Below are 20,178 nucleotides of genomic sequence, written 5' to 3' on the forward strand. Positions count from 1 at the left end.
AGAGGCCCTATGTCATCAACATTAAATGCTTCATTGTTCTTCTTTGTTGCAGGTTGTTGTGCTCATGACCTCTGACCTCTGAATGAGCGTCCAGCTTATTTATTATTCGAGTGTTTATAAATATTAAACAGGTTTCATTTGATCCATTAATTGTTTGTTGCATTTGATCATATTTGATTTCTTATCTTTTATATTTCTTGTATCTGCTGGTGCTTTGGTCTCCATGGTGATCTTTGCTCTTTACACAGATTCAATGTTTTTTATCTGAAATATGAAATATGCAACAAAATGTTGCAAATAATTTAGATTGATTGAACTTTGATTGTTTAAACCTGATCGTCTTTTTCCTCATTAACAGAGATCAAAGCTTGTGTGTGTGTGTGTGTGTGTGTGTGTTTGAAGCTATAACAGATTGTGTAACAGAAAGGACACACAGACAGGTTTCATGTTTATGTTTCATGTTAATGTTTCATGTGCATTTTTATTTGGTCATTCGTTTGTTTCGGGTTCCTGGGTGAAAACCTTTTTTCCTTCTCCTGCAGCACAGAAACCTGAAAAGAACCAAGATGGAGGTCAGAGAGGTGAAGACAAAGACGTTCATGTCTTTATGTAGGTCAGAGGTCGGCATGGTAACCGGGGGACACAATAAAGGGAATCATCTGTTTATCTTGAGTTTGTCTTTGTTGTTTGAAAGAAACAAAGTGTTTACTTTTACTAGAATAATGATGATATCTGTCCGACCCAGAGGTCAAAGGTCAGGTCCAACACAACAGCTGTCACTCAATATCAATTCAAGATGTCATCTTCATATATTTTCAATGAACTCACTCCCCCCCCCTCTGTGACAGTAAAGGAAAGTTGAATGAACCTGATTTGGGGTCGTAGGTGAAGGCGGCTGGCTGGGTGAAGCCACTGCAGACGGCCTGCTGCTGGAGGCTCTCCAGGCCTGGAGCCTCCACTGAAGTGTCCCGGGCTGGAAACACAAAAGAAAGAATTCATGTTTCTGAAGCTCAACATTTCTGACTGCTTCTCTCTCATTCTGCTTCTTACCAAACAGATATAAGGAGCGGGCGAAGATCTGGGTTTCTGTGAAGGACATGTTGAAGCCAAAGGGGCGGAGCATCTTCTCAGGGTCGGTGATGGAGGTGTTGATGCTCAGGGTGATGCAGCCTGCACAGCTGGGCAGCATCACGAAGGAAGAGCTGAGGGTACCAACTGCACACACAACGTGACTGTGTATGTGTGTGTGTGTGTGTTTAACATCAAACACTGCTGTAACTTAACATTTGTTTGGGTTTCTCTGTCGTATTTACTCACTTGACTGCTTGAAAACGTTTCCCTCAGTTTTAAAGATTACCAATGAGGCTACACAAGTTCCATTGCTGCAGAGAGAGAGAGGGGGGGAGAGAGACACAGAGGAGAGAGAGAGAGACAGAGGGACAGAGAGAGAGAGAGAGAGAGAGAGGGAAGGAGACCGAGAGAGAGAGAGAGAGAGAGATGCGATTTGCATAATTTGAAGTTACAAATTGAAAACTGTGTAATTACACAAGAAAACCCTGAATATATCACAAAAATTATTTCACACTGGCTTGAGGTTGATTTAGTGTGAAGAAGATGAGGACCTGTTGGGCCCACAGCCTATAGTTACCATGGTAACTCTAGTTCCTGTAATCATCAGCTGAGCTCAGGTTGAGCTGAGTCATGTTTGTCTCTTAGTAGAACATGATGAGGCTCATTTCTCTATTAGAGACCAAACATGAGGAAGAGCGACTCCATGTTTACTGCTCCTCTTCATCACTGAGCTCACTCACATCATTTCACCAAACACGGACAAGTCACTAAGTTTGGTTCGCCTTCATACAAACAGATCAAAGCAGAGTTTGTCTCACATTTTGTTCTCTTGGCTCATCTGCCACGTTGTGTTGTCTGCTGCCACCGTGTTGGAGATCCAGGAGCTCTCCGTCTGCTTCAGGATTGTGTCAAATTTCGGATAATCCGTGTAACCCTGGATGAAATTCCACCTGCCAAGCATCTGCACGCACGCACGCACCCACCCACCCACCCACCCACACACACACACACACCCACACACCCACACACACACCCCCACCCACCCACCCACCCACCCACCCACACACACACACACACACACACACACACACACACACACACACACACACACACACACACACACACACACACACACACACACACACACACACACACACACACACACAGAATATGTAATGTGTCAATCATCAGAATGAAATAAGTGAGACCAATGAGGATCCAGGTTTGTAACCTTGGTGTCGAACTCCGTAGGCAGCGGCTCGAGGACCTGAGGACACTCATCAGCCTGAGCGCCGCCACTGAGACGCAGACCAGCAACCAGCAGACAAAGACTCAGACACACACTCATCATGGAGGAGAACATCTGGACAGACGGCCTAGAGAGGGCAGAGCATATAAAGGCTGTGGGTGTGGGTGTGTGTGTGTGTCTGAGTGAATCTGGGATTTTCCAACATTTCTTTCTCTCACTTGTTTTCCTTCATCCAACCTTTGCTCTCAGTCCCAGCGGGGACATTCCAAAACTGTTTGTAATAAGTGAATCAATCATAAACTGATTTCTCAAAAATAAACATCAGCCCACTGAAGGCCCCGTTTACCCTCACACAGCATGACAGAGCAGCTGAGGACATTAAACAGAATCAGAGGTTAAAACAGGACAGAAGACATTGATGTGATTCTTCACTTCATCACATTGGAGACATCATGGACAAACTGTGCAGATTTAATCCTTATTCTTTTAATAATCTAAATAATAAAGCACACAAAATACAGACAAAAACAAGTTAACACCACTTGTTTACAGGATTAGTCAACATACAACAGGCCACTCCGTGATGAAGACATGTCTCAGCTTCCTCACATGGTTCTGATCATCTTTGCAGGTTTCATGACATGTATACACAACAAGTCAAATGATGAAACATGGCAAAAATACAGTTAACACGCACACACGCACGCACACGCACACACACACTATTTACAAACAACTTACCCTAAACCCAAAGGGAGAAACTTGTGTCCTGGTCCCAGAGAGGGGATCAGTCCAGACCAGGGCTCTTTCAGCTCCGTGGCTCCTGAGTTGTCTCAGCATTAGACGGCTGCTTCCCAGAGGGATGCCGGGGTGTTCCACCTCCAGGACTCTGTGGCTCCCTCTGCCATCTAAACCCCCCACCCCCTGCACCCCATCTTCCATAGCATTTGAACTATTTTGAATAGATATTTTAAACTTGATGGGTGTGTGGGACATAGCAGGAAAGAGCCAATTAAATGTTTATAATGTTACCATTAAGCCAGCAGCAGAGAGGCTTTACTCTGAGGTCACGTCCCTGCCACTTCTGGTTGTCTGACACCTCAGAGCTGAATGACTTCCTCTCTGTGAGTTGTACCATGTGGATTTCAAGTGGCAACATTTTTCTCACAAACATTATTTCCTGCATGAACTCTCATGTGAACTTTTAGGTTTCCATTATGAATGAACCTTTTGCCACAAACTGAACATATGAAGGGTTTTTCTCCAGAATGAAGTCGCATGTGAACAGTCACGTGTGCTTTCCATGTGAATCTTTTACCACAAACACTGCAACTGTATGGTTTTTCTCCACAATGAATTCTCATGTGACCAGTTAAGCTCACCTTCTGAAGGAACTTTTTACCACAAAAAACACAACTGAAAGGTTTCTCCCCAGTGTGGATCTTCATGTGGGTCATAACACTGCTCCTTAATGTAAAATGTTTCTTACAGACTGAACACCTGAAAGGCTTTTCTGCAGAATGACTTTTCATGTGAACAGTTAGTTGTGTTTTCTGGGTGAACGTTTTACCACAAAGATTGCAACTGAAAGGTTTTTCTCCAGAATGAAGCCTCAAGTGAACAGTTAAGCTTCCTTTCTGAGTGAATCCTTTACCACAAACACTGCAGCTAAATGGTTTTTCTCCAGAATGAAGTCTCATGTGAACAGTTAAGCTTCCTTTTTGAGTGAATCCTTCTCCACAAACTGAACAACTGAAAGGTTTCTCAGCAGAATGACATATCAGGTGACCACTTAAGTTTGACTTATGAGTGAAACTTTTACCACAAACACTGCAAATGAAAGGTCTTTCTCCAGAATGAATTCTCATGTGCCCAGTTAAGCTCGACTTATGAGCAAATCTTTTCCCACAGACTGAGCAGATAAATGGTTTCTCTCCAGTGTGGATTCTCATGTGCCTCGTCAGTCCATACTTTGAACAAAATTTTTTATCACACTCGGAGCAGATATAGGATTTCTTGTCACCGTCACATTCTGTATCACATACAGGCACTTGTTTACTTTTCAGAGTCTTTAAACCTGTCTGAGGTTCTCTGGTCTCCTCCCAGTCATCATCATCTTCAGTCCCAGGTTCAGAAGACTCTGAATCCTTGTCTTCAAGACCTGGATCTAAGTTGTGGCCTGGTTCAGATCCTCCACAGTCCTCTCCATCAGTTTTCATCTGTTCAGTTGAGCTGCTGGCTGGAGGCTCTGCCCCTCTGTTCTCCTCACTTTGACTTCGATGAAGGTGGGGTAAATCATCTTCCTCTTTATCAATTTCACTCTTCACAGGGACAGGAGAGGAAGAGAGCTTGATGTCAGCCTGAAGCTGCTCTCCCTCCTGATGGCTCCAGAGTTCCTCCTCCTCCTCTTTAATGTGAGGAGTTACTGGGGCTTGTTTCCACTCCTGCTGCACTAACAGCTGTTGGACATCTGCACAGAGCACAGGAAACAAATCCACATCATGTAAACATGCGTCTGTTTTGATTACTCCTCTGGGTTGATGCTCCAATAGGCCGACCCTCATCTATGCATTTTAACCTTTTAAACCTTGTCCCAGACCGGCTCTACCTGTTGTATTCTGTATGATGTAGCGTTGCTAATGCTATCAACAACTGCAGCTTGCTGAGGCTGACAGAGGAAACAGACGAAACGAGAGGCAGCAGCTTGTTTCAGATCCCTGAGCTCACATGATGAAGATGATGTAATCATCTCTCCAAAACTTACTGCAGACTTCAGAGTGATGCTGAGCTGAGTGTGCTCTGTGTGTGTGTGTACTAACCTGCTCTGTGTGTGTGTGTGTGTGTGTACTACCCTGCTCTGTGTGTGTGTGTACTAACCTGCTCTGTGTGTGTGTGTGTGTACTAACCTGCTCTGTGTGTGTGTGTGTGTGTACTAACCTGCTCTGTGTGTGTGTGTACTAACCTGCTCTGTGTGTGTGTGTGTGTGTGTGTGTGTGTGTGTGTGTGTGTGTGTGTGTGTACTAACCTGCTCTGTGTGTGTGTGTGTGTGTACTAACCTGCTCTGTGTGTGTGTGTGTGTGTGTGTGTGTACTAACCTGCTCTCTCTCTGTTTGTGTTTGTGTCTGTGTGTGTGTGTGTGTGTGTGTGTGTGTGTGTGTGTGTGTGTGTGTGTGTGTGTGTGTGTGTGTACTAACCTGCTCTCTCTAAATGAACCTCTGGGCTCCAAACAGCCTCCAACAGTTTCCGTTGTCGCTCGTTCTCCTCTTTGGATCGAGAAACTTCGTCCTCGTACTCTGTTATCGTTCTTTCAAACAGCACAAATATCTCTTCAACTGCTGAACTTAGTCTCTGACTCACAAACGCTCTCAGCATTTGGACTTTAGACATTTTCACAGCCGAGCGAAGCTAGTTGCTGTAGCTTTGTATGCTAGCGAGAAATGAATCAGAATAAAACACCGAAACAAAACAGCAAGCAGCTCAAAGTTCATCAGACTCGATTGAGTCTCATACGGAGGCTCTGAAGGTTCAATCCTGCTGGACGGAACATCAACTTTGGAGGAGAAACGCGGAGGAACACGGAGCAGAGAATCAATGAGGTGCCATTTTGGATTATTTTCAAAACAACCGCATTAAGACAACTTCCGGTCGAACTGGAGCCGTTGATCTTCACAATAATGTCTGAGAGCGAAGACACAACTACAAAGCAGATATGAGAACGAGCTCATGATCGTTGTTTGAAATAAATACTCCTTCATTCTCACACACTGATCCTGACTGAAGCCACTGCAGGGGAAGGATACCCAGGCACACACGGAGAACAGACACACACTCAGAAAGGCTCCTGAAGGACGGGGAGGCCACAGACACAAGGAGCCTCTCATGATCATTATTATGCTCCAGACACAGGAAAAGGAATGGATCAATATCAAATGGATGATCGCCAATGATCAAGAAACAATAAAATTCCAATCTTCGGTATTAAACTAGTTGGTGTGTGTGTGTGTGTGTCTGTGTGGAGCAAAAACAAACAGCAAGACAGCAAACACAACATGAAGTGGAAACACGTTTGGAATGAACCAGAAGCTGTTTAGACACAAAGCAACAGAACTCTCCACTCCAATCACATTTAACCCATATGGATTTCCCTTGAGAGATCAGTTAAGTGGTCATATCTGTCTGCAGCAGCATGAGTGTAAACAGTGTCTGCACAGGTGAAGAAATGCAGGAAAGAAATGAAGATTCACTGAAATTTATTAGGACTAAACAAATTATGTAAAGTTTCCTGGTTCACAAACACAAAGAGGTCTGAACCAAATCCAGAGCAGGGGGGTCAAACAGGGGCGCAGGTCTGAAGGAGCTGGATGAAAACGATCCTGTGGTCCCTCCCAAGCACAACAATCAGCAGATCTGTAGCATGTTAGCGGAAGCTAATCTGGAGCCACAGAAACAAATATTCATCAACTGCAGAGGAAACGTACAAACTACAACCAAACAAGATCATTGCAACATAACAATGATGAAATACAACATAAAGGCACAAGAGTCATGAAAAACCATCAACACCTGCAGCCAACAGTCTGAACAGCATCAACAATTCTCTTCTTCTTCTCCAGCGTCCTGCAGCTGCTGGTCGGCTAATTTAAAAAGCACAGAGAATGTTGACAGAACTTGGAGGAGGAACCATTAAACTTTGTCCCCTTTCACAACGAGCTGAGAGGTTTTTCTCCTGAATGAATTCTCATGTGAATATTTAAGTGTGTTTTCCTAGTGAATTGTTGAGCACAAACTGAACATCTGAAGGGCATCTCTCCAGAGTGAAGCACCATGTGAAAGGTTAAGCTGGACTTACGGGTGAATCCTTTACCACAAACTAAACATCTGAAAGGTTTTTCTCCGGAGTGACTTCTTAGGTGGACGTTCAGATTTGTTTTACGGGTGAATTTTTTCCCACAGAGTGAACAGCTGAAAGGTCTTTCACCAGAATGAAGTCCAATGTGAATATTTAAGTCAGCTTTATAAGTGAATTCTTTACCACAAACTAAACAGCTAAATGGTTTTTCTCCAGAGTGAATCCTCATGTGAACAGTTAAATTTGCTTTATGAGTGAAACTTTTACCACAAACTGAACAGTTGAAAGGTTTCTCTCCAGAATGAACTTTGGTGTGACTAGTTAAATTTGCTTTATGAGTGAAACTTTTACCACAAACAGAGCAGTTGAAAGGTTTCTCTCCAGAATGAAGTTTCATGTGATTGTTTAAATTTGATGTCTGTGTGAATCCTTTACCACAAACAGAGCAGTGAAATGGTTTCTCTCCAGTGTGGATTCTCATGTGAATCATCAGACCAGATTTGAATTCAAACCTTTTATCACACTCAGAGCAGGCAAAAGATTTCTTGTCATTGTCACTTCCTGAATCAACGAGAGCGGCTTGTTGATTTTTCTTTAAATATAACTGAGGCTCTCTGGTCTCCTCCCAATCAGCTTCAGTTCCAGAGGAGTCTGAATCCTTCTCCTCACTTGCTGGATCCATGTATCCAGCTGGTTCTGGTCCTCCAAAGTCCTCTTCATCAGCTTCTGTCTTCATTTGTTCAGTTGAGCAGCAGGCTGGAGGCTCTTCCTCTCTGTCCTCCTCAGTTTGGCTTTGATGAAACTGGGAGAACTGAGCTTCCTCTTCATCACTTTCACTCTTCACAGGGACAGGATCGGATGAGATCTTGATGATATCGGTCTCCTCCAGACCTCGCAGCTGCTCTCCCTCCTGATGGCTCCGAGGTTCCTCCTGTTCATCTTTCAGGTGAGGAGACTCTGGATCCTCCCGTTTCACACTGAAGCTCCACTCCGGCTGCACCAACAGCTGCTGAACATCTGCAGAGGACAAAGAGACACAAACATCATGTCAGAGTCGGTTTGTTTGTATGGACGTTCTCCTGTTCTCCTGAGGCTGAAGCTCTGTGAGTCGGCCACATACAGATGAGACTGAATGATTTATAATCAATAGATGATCAAAACAATAGATCCTCACATTCTTAACAAATATGTGACAAAGATACAACCCTTCGGCAAAGAGAGGAAGAGATTAGAATGAGTGAATAAACTCAGGTCGTCATAGAAACACAAAACACTGCATTGACAAAGTTAACAAAATCACCTGAAGTTCAGTTTCATCAATATAATTCAGTTTGTGTGTAAACACAGAATAAACAAACCAGCTGTGTGTGTGTCTCTCTCTGTGTGTGATTGTGTGTACTTACCTCCTCAGTATGTGTGTGTGTGTGTGTGTGTGTGTGTGTGTGTGTGTTTGTGTGTTTACTAAGCTGCTCTCTCTTTGTGTGTGTGTGTGTACTTACCTGCTCTGTGTGTGTGCGCGCGTGTGTGTGTACTTACCTGCTCTCTCTCTCTCTCTGTGTGTGTGTGTGTGTGTGTGTACTAACCTGCTCTCTCTAAATGAACCTCCGGGCTCCAAACAGCCTCCAGCAGTTTCCGTTGTCGCTCGTTCTCCTCTTTGGATCGAGAAACTTCGTCCTCGTACTCTGTTATCGTTCTTTCAAACAGCACAAATATCTCTTCAACTGCTGAACTTAGTCTCTGACTCACAAACGCTCTCAGCATTTGGACTTTAGACATTTTAACTCCCTCCTCTAAACCTCTATGTTCCGTCTGTGTCCGTACATTTACGGCTAACAAGCTAAGCTAACGTCAGTATCTTCTCTTTAATCTGATATCAGGAGAAGATTCAGCATCAAAACAGAGAAAAACAGCGAGCAGCTGAAAGTGACGCGTTTGTGTCTCATACGGAGGCTCTGAAGGTTCAATCCTGCTGGACGGAACATCAACTTTAGAGAAGAAACGCCGAGGAAAACGGAACAAAGACAACGGGGCGCCATTTTGTTGATACTATGACAAGCTAGTCACATTAAGAGAAATGTCTCGCGTCAGGTGTTGACCTTCAAAATAAAGTAATGAAGTTCGAATCTGTGAATCCCCTTGCAACACAGAACCAGACGTTGTTTTGTTCCTCATCGTCCTTCATGACGGACAAACTCCAAATGTATAGTTTGCTGTGAAGACCAGTGTGATCCTTCACAAACAAGATGGAGTTCAAAGTTCAGGATCAATCCAGCACATCACGGGTTAATCTCGGGTGTTTCCTTGTCATTTCCCCTCGGTGTTATAAACTCTGCTCATTGTTATCAGCTTTGTTATTAAGTGGAACTTCATTGCTGTAAAACTAAAGGCACTTTTTACAAAAACAAAATGTAAACAAAAGCAACAAACACAAATAACTCAGCTGTTGCTTTGTTTTATACAGACTCTATGACAGCTGTGGTGACGTCACGCGTGTCTGTAGCAGATCGATAACTACCCTGTGACCGGAAGTGAGTGCTTTTATTATGGCCTTTTACGGTTTGTCCAAAATGGCGCTTCGCTGAGTCTCTGCTCCGTGTTCCTCCGCGTTCCTTCTCTAAAGTTGATGTTCCTTCCAGCAGGATTGGACCCCTAGAGGCTCCGTATGAGACTCAAACTTGTCTGATGGACGCTCGTTGTTGTTTTATTGCTGACTCTTCTCCTGATAGCATACAACGCTTCAGCAGTTAGCTTAGCTTGTTAGCTGGAATGCCACGGTCACAAACGGAGCTTTGTGACGCCGCGCTAGTTAGCTTGACTGTCTGATAGCAACGCGTCATGATGTCACAACTCCAAGAAGTTTCATTTTTAGGAGAAGAAAAGGAGCAAGAATGCAAAGTGAACTCCGGGCTTCACAGAGGAGGTTCGTTCATGTTTGTGTTCTCCCCCAGTGTGCACACTCATGTTGGATTAATAATGAAGTACATTCTTCTGTCCTACCAAGAGAAAATACCACCAAAGATTCAGCTTCATAAAATTGGGAAAATTAAATAAACAGATTAGGCAATGTTGTTGTCATGGAGATGCATCGCCCCCCCTCAAGCCACAGTGTTGTTAATACGCTGCACACACAGTCACACACACACACACACACACACACACACACACACACACACACACACACACACACACACACACACACACACACACACACATCCATTACCCACAGCTTATCCACTAGTGAGTCATGGGGTCGCTGGAGCCACTCCAAGCAGTCAACGGGCGAGGGAGGGGCCACCCTGGACCGGTCGTAGGGACACACAAACAGATCCCAATTTCCCAGTTTGAGATCAATAAAGTCTATCTTATCCATCTATCACACACTTTCACTCTACAGACCTACGGTCATCAAATGAACCTGCATGTCTTTGGGCAGTGGGAGAAAGCCGGAGTACCCGGATGAACCCACACAGGGGACTCGCATTTGGCTGAGCATGACTTCATGTTTACATCTTGTTGTGTTCCTTTGCAGATGTCCATCTACAGGAGTGGAGCTCCAGTATGAAATTGAAGGATCAGGTGTCTCCTCACATTAAAGAGGAACAGGAGGCACTCTGGAGCCATCAGGGTGGAGAACAGCATCAAGACCTGGAGGAGGAGTTCAGTCCCCTCCCTGTTAAGAGTGAAAATGAGGAAGCTCAGTACTCTCATCTTCATCAAGCCCAAACTAAGGAGAGCAGAGAGCCAGAGCCTCCAGCCAGCAGCTCAAGTGAACAGATGAAGACAGAAGCTGATGAAGAGGACTGTGGAGGACCAGAACCAGACAGGAACTTTGATCCAGCAAGTGAAAATTACGATTCAAATTCTTCTGAACCTGAGACTGATGACAGCAATGATTGGGAGGAGTCCAGAGCGCCTCAGTCAGGGATCAAGACTCTGAGAAACAAACAAGTTCGTATAAATGATACAGGATGTGACATCAACAAAAAATGTCTGACCTGCTCTAAGTGTCATAAAAGGTTTGACTTCAAATCAGATCTGATGAGACACATGAGAATTCATACTGGAGAGAAACCATTTAACTGTACGGCTTGTGGTAAAGGATTCACACAGAAAGCAGGCTTAACTACTCACATGAGCGTTCATTCTGGGGAGAAACCTTTCTTATGTTCAGTTTGTGGTAAATGTTTCACTTGGAAAGCTCAGTTAACACCTCACATGCGACTTCATTCTGGGGAAAGGTCTTTCAGTTGTTCAATTTGTGGGAAAAGATTCAATCAAAATGGAAACTTAACTGTTCACATGAGACTCCATTCTGGAGAAAAACCTTTCAGATGTTCAGTTTGTGGTAAAACATTCACGTTAAAGGGAAGCTTGACTGTTCACATGAGACTTCATTCTGGAGAAAAACCTTTCAGATGTGCAGTTTGTGGAAAAGGATTTGCTCATAAATCAAGTTTAACAGTTCACATGAGACTTCACTCAGGAGAGAAACCTTTCAAATGTTCAGTGTGTGATAAAGGATTCACACATAAATTATCATTAACTGTTCATATGAGAATTCATTCTGGAGAAAAACCTTTCACATGTTCCATTTGTGGAAAGGGATTCACATTGAAATCAAGCTTCACTAATCACATGAGAATTCATTCAGGAGAAAAACCTTTCAGCTGTTCAGATTGTGGAAAAAGATTCACTTCGAGATCAAACTTCACTGCTCACGTGCCAATTCATTTAGGAGAAAAACCATTCAGCTGTTCAGTTTGTGGAAAAGGATCCACTTCAAAATCAAGCTTTACTACTCACATGCGTATTCATTCTGGAGAAAAACCTTTTAGCTGTTCAATTTGTCATAAAAGATTCGCCCAGAAAGGAAACTTAACCGTTCACATGAGAGTTCATGCGGGAGAAAAGCCCCTAAGCTTTTCTAAAAGAGTCCAAGTTTAATGGATTCTTCCTGTCTCCCACCCTTCCAAACTTTGTTTCAGTGTTTTTTGGGGAATCCTCATACTAACCCACCAACCAAAGGACACCCGAGAAGAAGAGTGTTGTAGTATTGATAGTGTATATATGTAGATTCTTACTGAACTGTTCTCTCAAATGGAACCAGTATCAACCAGGTATCTATGTTCCTTTGCTGCTTCACATTAAATCTGAGTGAACCATGACATCTTATTGCATGTATGTGTTTCTGCATTATAACTTCACATTCATGATTCAATGCTCAGTCACTGCAGTTTTCAATTTAACAGTATTTTCAGTAGAAGGCAGCATAAGATGCTTGACACATATTTTTAAATATCATGTATTTATATTTGACATCTCTGTCTGCGTGTCTCTCCTGTGGCTCCACGCTGCGGCGTGTCTTGCGATGGAGCTGTAGAGCTGCAGGTCGGTGGCTGTACTGTTGCAACAACTTGCTTTAATCCCAAGAGACAACTAAAGCAGTGATGAACTAAAACCTTTGAAGCAAAGCCGACATTTTAAACTCGCAGCTGTGTCTCCATATTCCCCCAAGGATCAATAAAGGAGGCAGAATATAATTTGTGTAACTGATATATATTGTATATAATTGACACGATAACATCATTTGTTCTTATAATTTACTGACTTTTTCCAACACCAATTTCATAATTGACAATTGATTGAAGTTGTATTTGTTATTTATGTCTATACTCGTTATTTAACAATAATAAGTGTTATTGCATCTTTTTTCTGAGAGTTAAGACAGTAAAAATGTTTGGACAGCACAGATGTTTATTTCTTCACGCATGCAAAAGGCCAACATCAATGAGGTCATGCTCCATCTGCTGGAGATGATGGAAACTACAGTGATGACTGTTCTTGTTTCAGTGTTCAGACTGAAGCAGCGCCGCGTCTCATTTCATTGGCTCCAGCTGCCGGAAGATAACAGAGCAGCTGCCTTCTCTCTTGAGTGCCTTGAGAAGATTCTCTACATATTTTTCTTTAACATTACTTTGACACTAATGTTTTCAGTGATAAACTTTATTTTGAAGACCAACGAGTACTATTTTACCGGGAATGTTTTTCTTAGCCCTTCTAGCTTTTCACCCAAACGGCGCCTCGTTCAGTCTCTGCTCCGTGTTTCTCCGCGTTTCTTCTCTAAAGTTGATGTTCCGTCCAGCAGGATTGAACCTTCAGAGCCTCCCTATGAGACTCAAACTCATCTGATGGATTTGTGCTGATTTTTTCAGCGTTTTATTGCTGAATCATCTCGCTAGCATACAAAGCTATTGGAGTTAGCTTAGCTTGCCAACAGGAAATACACGGACTGTTGACGGAAGTCAAGAAAGTCTGATTGTCGGAAAAGTTCGAATCGCCCCGTGAAAATGTCTAAAGTCCAAATGCTGAGAGCGTTTGTGAGTCAGAGACTAAGTTCAGCAGTTGAAGAGATATTTGTGCTGTTTGAAAGAACGATAACAGAGTACGAGGACGAAGTTTCTCGATCCAAAGAGGAGAACGAGCGACAACGGAAACTGTTGGAGGCTGTTTGGTGCCCGGAGGTTCATTTAGAGAGAGCGGGTTAGTACACACACACACACACACACACACACAGCAGGTTTCACACACGCTACATCATTAGCATCCTGTGCTTCTCAGTAAACAGCAAAGAGAAACTTGTCAGACTTCTTCTCTTTGTTACACTCTTTGTCTACACTGGACGATAAAAGCAACAGTTGTCAGTTTCAAAGATGTTCTAAGGTAACAAACGTAATTAAATCCCAGGTGTGTATGTGGGGACAGATGTTTGTTCATCCAGATGTCATGAAGTGAACCAATCAGCATCTCTTTCACACTGAGGCGCTGAGTCTAAACATGCTCCATGACACGTGTGCTGAGTACGCAGGTCACAGAAGGACTGGGATGCGTTCAACCCCAGGACTTGAGTCCCGATCCCTGTGACCTGGGGCAGTTTGCTGCTCGTACCGTATAAATCAGTGTCTGTTGTATCCCCTTATGTTGCAACATGGGGAGGCAGTAGCTCAGTGGGTAGAGCTTCCGCTTGGGAACCGGAGGGTTGCCGGTTCAGGTCCCTGTCGAGGTGCCCCTGAGCAAGGCACCGAACCCTCAATTGCTCCCCCCTCTGCGAAGAGTGGTAATGTAATGTAAGTCGCTTTGGATAAAAGCATCTGCCAAATGATCGTGATGTAATGTGATGTAATGTAATGTAATGTACCGGGACCCTGCTGAGGGCCCATGTGTTGTAAAGGACCTGGTTTCTGTTTGTCCCGGTGCTGCAGGTTTCTAACCTTTCCTGTACTTCGCTGTGCCATGCAGATGTCCAGAGCTCCGGGCTGAAACAGGACGATCCAGAAACTCTTCACAAGAATGAGGAAGAGGACGAACTCTGGAGCCATCAGGAGGGAGAGCAGCTTGAGGAGACTAATGTGACCCCATCAGCTCATGACCCCGTGAAGAGTGAAAGTGATGTAGAGAAAGTTCAGTGCTCCCAGCATGGGCAGAGCCAAAGAGAGGCGGAGCTTCTGGCCAGCAGCTCAACTGAACAGATGAAAACAGGAGCTGATGGAGAGGACGGTGAAGGACCAGAGCCAGCAGTAAACTCAGACTACTCTGAACTTGAGACTGAAGATGATGATGACTGGAAGGAAACCAGAGAGCCTCAGTCAGGTTTGAAGCTCGGTGAAGACGCCCCCCTACAGGATGTAGGAGGTGCCAAGGACAAGAAATCTTTAGTTTGCTTGAAACGCGATCAGAGATTTAATTCTCGATTTGAGCTGAAGAGGCACAAGAGAAACCACATGGAAGAGAAACCATTTATCTGCTCAGTTTGTGGGAAACGATTAATTCATAAAAAAAGTTTACCTATTCACATGAGAATTCACTCTGGGGAAAAACCTTTCAGTTGCGATATTTGTCGTAAAAGATTCACTCATAAATCCAGCTTAACGATTCATATAAGAATTCATTCAGCAGAGAAACCATTCAGCTGTTCAATTTGCAGCAAAAGATTCACTCATAACGCAAACTTAAGGGCTCACCTGAGAGTTCACTCAGGAGAGAAATCCTTCAGCTGCTCAGTGTGTGGGAAAAGATTCACTCGTAAAGGAAACTTGACTGTTCACTTGAAAATTCATTCTGGAGATGTTCACACTCATTGAGAAGCTTAATGTGCCTGCAGCTTTAAATGAGGTTCATGTTGTTGTGTCTCTGCATCAGCATGCAGAACAGATTTCACTCTGACAGATGTCCGTCATGCTAATAAAGACTAACTTTAAATGTTGAATGTGTGAAGTGTAAAAGTGTGTGAAAGGTTAAAGTGTTTCGTTCCGCCTCCATTAGTGCAACAGCTGCATTACTTTTTAATCCAAAACTCAGTGCCAATGTCTAAACACAAACAAAGTAGCGTTCTTAAAGCTCAGTCTGATGTTCACTTCCTGTCGTGGCTAATTGATGTTTGTGGATAAAAGCCTTCATCTTCGCCACCTAAAAGCAGTCTGCTCCCACTAGAGGGAACTGCAATGTCAACTGACAGTTTGTTGTCTTCCAGTGAGGCTCAGTCAGACATCAGCATCAGTCAGAACTCCCTTACAGCTGAACATGAAACAGATCTGCGTAATTATTTCTGATCTCTGGCTGTTAGTGACAAACAAAACAAACAAGCTTTTTGAATTCCAGGTATTTATTTCAGATTAAGATTACACCAACGCAGCACTGTGAAGTTAAGAGGTAAAGATTTAAAGTCACTTTTGTTTTAGAGATTATAATGTTGACGTCATGTTGATGTGGGATTATGAAAAGACATGATTTCGTTGTGTCTTTTAGACTTTATTCTGAAGGTGAGAAAGAATTGCGTGACCGGATGTGCTTAGTTACTGCGACAAGCTTTTCAATCTGTCATCTAATGAGCGCCTCGCTGAGTCTCTGCTCCGTGTTTCTCCGCGTTTCTTCTCTAAAGTTGATGTTCCGTCCAGCAGGATTGAACCTTCAGGGCCTCCGTATGAGACACAAACGCGTCTGGCATTTGAGCTGCTCGCTGTTTGTCCTCAGCGTTCATGTCCCGCTAGCCTACGAAGCTTTTAAATTAGCTTAGCATTAGACTGACCGAGTCAACATGTCAACACTCCACCAAGTTGTTCGTTCAAACGAGAGACGACGCGACTCGCCGGACACCGACGGATCAGGTTCGTTTGCCCGTTTGCGTTGCGCTCTGAAAACCACGTGACCGATGAGGTTCGATCCGCGGACCTTCTGCGTTCTGACCCGGAGGTCTCTGTCGAGATGAAGTCTGTAAAAAAACAAAACAAAGTCGTCTTTATACAGGAAGATAAACAATCTGCTGATTTATCTCAACACTTCGTCTGTCACTTCCGGTCCAAAGTCTTTTCCTGATAAACTCAACGTCTCCTCTGCACATCTGTGTAACTCCATAAGGAAACATAGGAAATATCAAAGCTGTCAATCTGATCAGAAGCTCAGCTCACACATCAGAGCTGTAAACTCTATGATCTCGCTCTTCTTCACTCTGTAATAATCTGTCCCAATGCTATGCTGACTGGGCTCTTTGTCATAACCACAGATGTGCTTCTTTGTTCCTTGCAGATGTTCAGCCGCTGTGGAGCTCCAGTGTGAAACTGGACGACTTGAAAACTCCTCACATTAAAGAGGAAGAGGAGGAAGTGCAACTTGTGACCAAGATCTCTCCTACTGCAGTCCCTGTGAAGAGTGAAGATGATGAAGAGGAAGCTCAGGCCTCCCAGCTTCATCAAAGCCAAATTGAGCCTCCAGCCAGCAGCTCAGGTGAACAGAAGAAAACAGAATCTGATGAAGAGGAAGCAGCCAAGAACCAGGATCCAGCTGATGAGGAGAAGAACTCCGAGCCCGAGACCGATGACAGCAACGACTGGGAGGAGACCAGAGAGCCTTGTTCAAGTCTGAAGACTCTGAAACGTCTAAATGACATTGAAAGTGACAATGGACAGAAGTCCTTCGTCTGCTCTGAATGTGGGAGGAGATTCACTCGTAAAGCAAACTTAAGTGTTCACATGAGGATTCACTCTGGAGAAAAACCCTTCAGGTGTTCAGTTTGTGGGAAAAAATTCAATCTCAAAGGAAACTTAAAGGTTCACATGACGCATCATTCAGGAGAAAAACCATTCAGCTGTCCATTCTGCAAGAAACATTTTAGAGTCCAAAATCAGATTGCGACCCACATGAGAGTTCATACAGGGGAGAAACCATTTAGTTGTAGTGTGTGTGATAAAAGATTTAGCCAGAAAGGACATTTAACCGTTCACATGAGAGTCCATTCAGGAGAGAAGCCTTACAACTGTTCAGTCTGCGGGAAAAGATTCATTCACAAAGGAAACCTAAAAGTTCATATGAGTATTTATTCAGGAAGAAACGTTTGTGGGAAAAATGTTAACGCATCACGTACAGCACACAGGAGAGAAACCATTTAGCTGTTTGATTGATGGTGAACACAGATGAAGGAGCGGCAGTCTCCTATTGTTGATATTGGAGTTATTAACATATTAAACATGTACATTGTTTAGTTTTGTCACTCAGCTGTCAGCTGCTCAACAGTGCCACCAAAACTGTAGAATGTTTTTAGGAGCATGCTGCGAATAAAAAGTCAAACTAATTTCCACCCAAGCAGCCTCTTTTTCCAACACAAAGGTTAAATAACTCAACAATGAACAACGACACTGCGCTCAGCCAACCTCCCATGATGCACCTGTCAGCACAGAGAGTACGGACGCCCACTAACACATAATAGTAGCTCTTAAACAGTTTTAATGAGCAGCAGTTTGTAGAAACGCAGCAGCTGTGACTCGTCACTCTCGGTTCAGAGGTGTGAAGCAGCAAAGCTTGAACTCAGCTGATTGATAGAGCAGCCGCCGCCGTCTCATTCAAGTTGCGTGGAAATTCACTTTTTCACTACACAGACGTGATGGATGCTGCTGAGTCTGATCAGCTGACAGTTTGCTGACAGAGCCCCAGCTGCACGTGACTCCTTTCACGATGGAGAACCCAACACATCAGGAGGGACAACATGTCAACAGAAGCACAAGAGTTCTGATCAGGAAGCAGCAGTGGAGGCCGCAGACATCAAGATTCAGTTTGTTATGAATATAAAAATACTGCATGGATGCAACACGATGCCACAAATCCAACATCTACTCCCATTTTCTCATCTGGAAACTTCAGCAAGTGCTTGAAGACATAAAACATAACATGGGCCAAGGTCAGTTCAGTCCAGTTCAGTACATCCACCTCCTCTCTGAAGCTGAGGCTGCTCTCCTTCCTGATGGATCCAGACTTCCTCCTGGTTCACACTGGAGCTCCACTCCAGCTGCTGGACGTCTAAACAGAGAACACAGACTTGGAAACAGGAAGTGAAGTCTCATTGTGTTGAAGAACGATGATGTCATTGGTAGACATGATCTATCTATCTATCTATCTATCTATCTATCTATCTATCTATCTATCTATCTATCTATCTATCTATCTATCTATCTATCTATCTATCAATATCTCTCTGATCTAATAACGTAGATGTATTTGACTCTTCTACCAGTTCAGGTCAGGTCTGAACAGGGCCTAATCAGAACTTCACCCTTGTCTCTCAGGGAGTGCAGGAAATGCTGACCTTCATTTGTCCTTCACTGTTTGATATCTTTTGTAAACACAACACATCTGGAACCATAAGTAACCAACCAGCTCCGTCTGCACTCCTGTTCAATACGCCAATGATCAACATGTTGCCACGTTTCCATAGCAACGCATACAACTGTGAAGTGTAAGTCTTCTCAGCCTTAATTGACATGACACAATAAAACTACACCATAGCTCCCCCTACAGGCCAGAGCAGACAGAGCAGGTAAGTCTAATCTCTATCAGAGCTGTAAACACTGTGGCTCCCTGCACCTGTTCACCAGCAGGCCCCCATCCTCCTCATACTGACAACATAGTGCCGTTAGTTTGTGCATCACAAAGGTCATCCTGAGGTCAAGAAGCTCATTCTAACAAAACACATCTGTGTGTTACTGAGATATGAATGATGATGTCATCTGTTTCACTGCAGTAAGATCTGAGTAACAAACGTGATGATGATGAAGATGATCTTTAAAATCACATATAAGATCTTGAAAATGGACGCCCCTGGTGGTGCCACAGAGCAGCAAGGGAGAATTTACTGCTTCAGTAAACAATAAGAGAAAAGAGAATAAACTTGCTCTCTGTGTGTGTGTGTGTGTGTGTGTGTGTGTGTGTGTGTGTGTGTGTGTGTGTGTGTGTGTGTGTACTAACCTGCTCTCTCTAAATGAACCTCCGGGCTCCAAACAGCCTCCAACAGTTTCCGTTGTCGCTCGTTCTCCTCTTTGGATCGAGAAACTTCGTCCTCGTACTCTGTTATCGTTCTTTCAAACAGCACAAATATCTCTTCAACTGCTGAACTTAGTCTCTGACTCACAAACGCTCTCAGCATTTGAACCTTAGACATTTTAACGGGGCGATATGAACTTTTCCGACAATCACACACACTTTGTTTTCTATCAGATTGTCACGCTAGCGCGCGCTGTGACAATCATCATTTCCGTCCGAGTCCGTGTGTTTCAAAAAAAGAAAAACAGTTAGCTGCGCAAAGGGACGCGTTTGAGTCTCATTCGGAGGCTCTGAAGATTCAATCCTGCTGTACGGAACATCAACTTTAGGGAAGGAACGCGCAGCGGGTTGAGACACGTGGTGAAAAGTTTAAAGGGAAATCACATCCGTTTCCGGTTTACAACGTATCGGCGCATTGCTGCAGCCAACTCCTATAAAAGTGTGTATCCGGATATGTATTAAATAGTACTCTAACTACAAAATAAAACAGCTGAATATGTACTTCATATGTGTGAACTTATTGTAAAGTATTTCTACTTCTAGGTTTGGCTGAGGCGCTAAAGGTATTTAAGGTATTTCAGGTTTTTATGCTTGCAGATGTTATCAGGCACAACACGTGATGAATTAGTGCCACAGGTTTTTTGGT

The 20,178-nt window shown here is 43.6% G+C and overlaps 5 protein-coding genes across 9 annotated transcripts; 3 read left to right on the forward strand and 2 right to left on the reverse strand.

Annotated features, from left to right (window-relative positions):
• Positions 1-441: 441 nt before the first annotated feature.
• On the reverse strand, positions 442-2,456 carry LOC143011512 (uncharacterized). Its single transcript, XM_076164408.1, has 6 exons — positions 2,303-2,456; positions 1,890-2,032; positions 1,318-1,382; positions 1,051-1,215; positions 869-973; positions 442-551 (listed from the first exon to the last, which is right to left on the reverse strand). Exons 1-6 carry the CDS (start codon positions 2,432-2,434, stop codon positions 490-492), a joined length of 672 nt encoding a protein of 223 aa, XP_076020523.1. The 5' UTR covers positions 2,435-2,456; the 3' UTR covers positions 442-489.
• A 55-nt stretch (positions 2,457-2,511) lies between these two features.
• On the reverse strand, positions 2,512-19,906 carry LOC143011501 (uncharacterized). Of its 5 annotated transcripts, none has more exons than XM_076164394.1 (2): positions 19,458-19,906; positions 2,512-4,790 (listed from the first exon to the last, which is right to left on the reverse strand). In XM_076164394.1, exons 1-2 carry the CDS (start codon positions 19,648-19,650, stop codon positions 3,466-3,468), a joined length of 1,518 nt encoding a protein of 505 aa, XP_076020509.1. In that variant the 5' UTR covers positions 19,651-19,906; the 3' UTR covers positions 2,512-3,465. The 5 variants fall into 5 exon arrangements, with proteins under 5 accessions (XP_076020509.1, XP_076020507.1, XP_076020506.1 ...); XM_076164392.1 differs by lacking the exon at positions 19,458-19,906 and adding an exon at positions 8,753-9,520; XM_076164391.1 differs by lacking the exon at positions 19,458-19,906 and adding an exon at positions 5,515-5,933.
• On the forward strand, positions 9,703-12,328 carry LOC143011502 (uncharacterized). The gene is made up of 2 exons (XM_076164397.1): positions 9,703-10,089; positions 10,699-12,328. Exons 1-2 carry the CDS (start codon positions 10,005-10,007, stop codon positions 12,111-12,113), a joined length of 1,500 nt encoding a protein of 499 aa, XP_076020512.1. The 5' UTR covers positions 9,703-10,004; the 3' UTR covers positions 12,114-12,328.
• On the forward strand, positions 13,043-15,413 carry LOC143011509 (uncharacterized). Its single transcript, XM_076164404.1, has 2 exons — positions 13,043-13,709; positions 14,466-15,413. Exons 1-2 carry the CDS (start codon positions 13,517-13,519, stop codon positions 15,305-15,307), a joined length of 1,035 nt encoding a protein of 344 aa, XP_076020519.1. The 5' UTR covers positions 13,043-13,516; the 3' UTR covers positions 15,308-15,413.
• LOC143011510 (uncharacterized) lies at positions 16,011-17,763 on the forward strand. The gene is made up of 2 exons (XM_076164406.1): positions 16,011-16,330; positions 16,749-17,763. The coding sequence occupies exons 1-2, from the start codon at positions 16,261-16,263 to the stop codon at positions 17,606-17,608; spliced, it is 930 nt and encodes a 309-aa protein (XP_076020521.1). The 5' UTR covers positions 16,011-16,260; the 3' UTR covers positions 17,609-17,763.
• Positions 19,907-20,178: the final 272 nt, after the last annotated feature.

This window comes from Genypterus blacodes, unplaced genomic scaffold (assembly GCF_046128005.1).
Source record: "Genypterus blacodes isolate CSIRO-AG114 ecotype Tasmania unplaced genomic scaffold, CSIRO-AGI_Gbla_v1 ptg000134l_1, whole genome shotgun sequence".
Classification (NCBI taxonomy): Eukaryota; Metazoa; Chordata; class Actinopteri; order Ophidiiformes; family Ophidiidae; genus Genypterus; species Genypterus blacodes.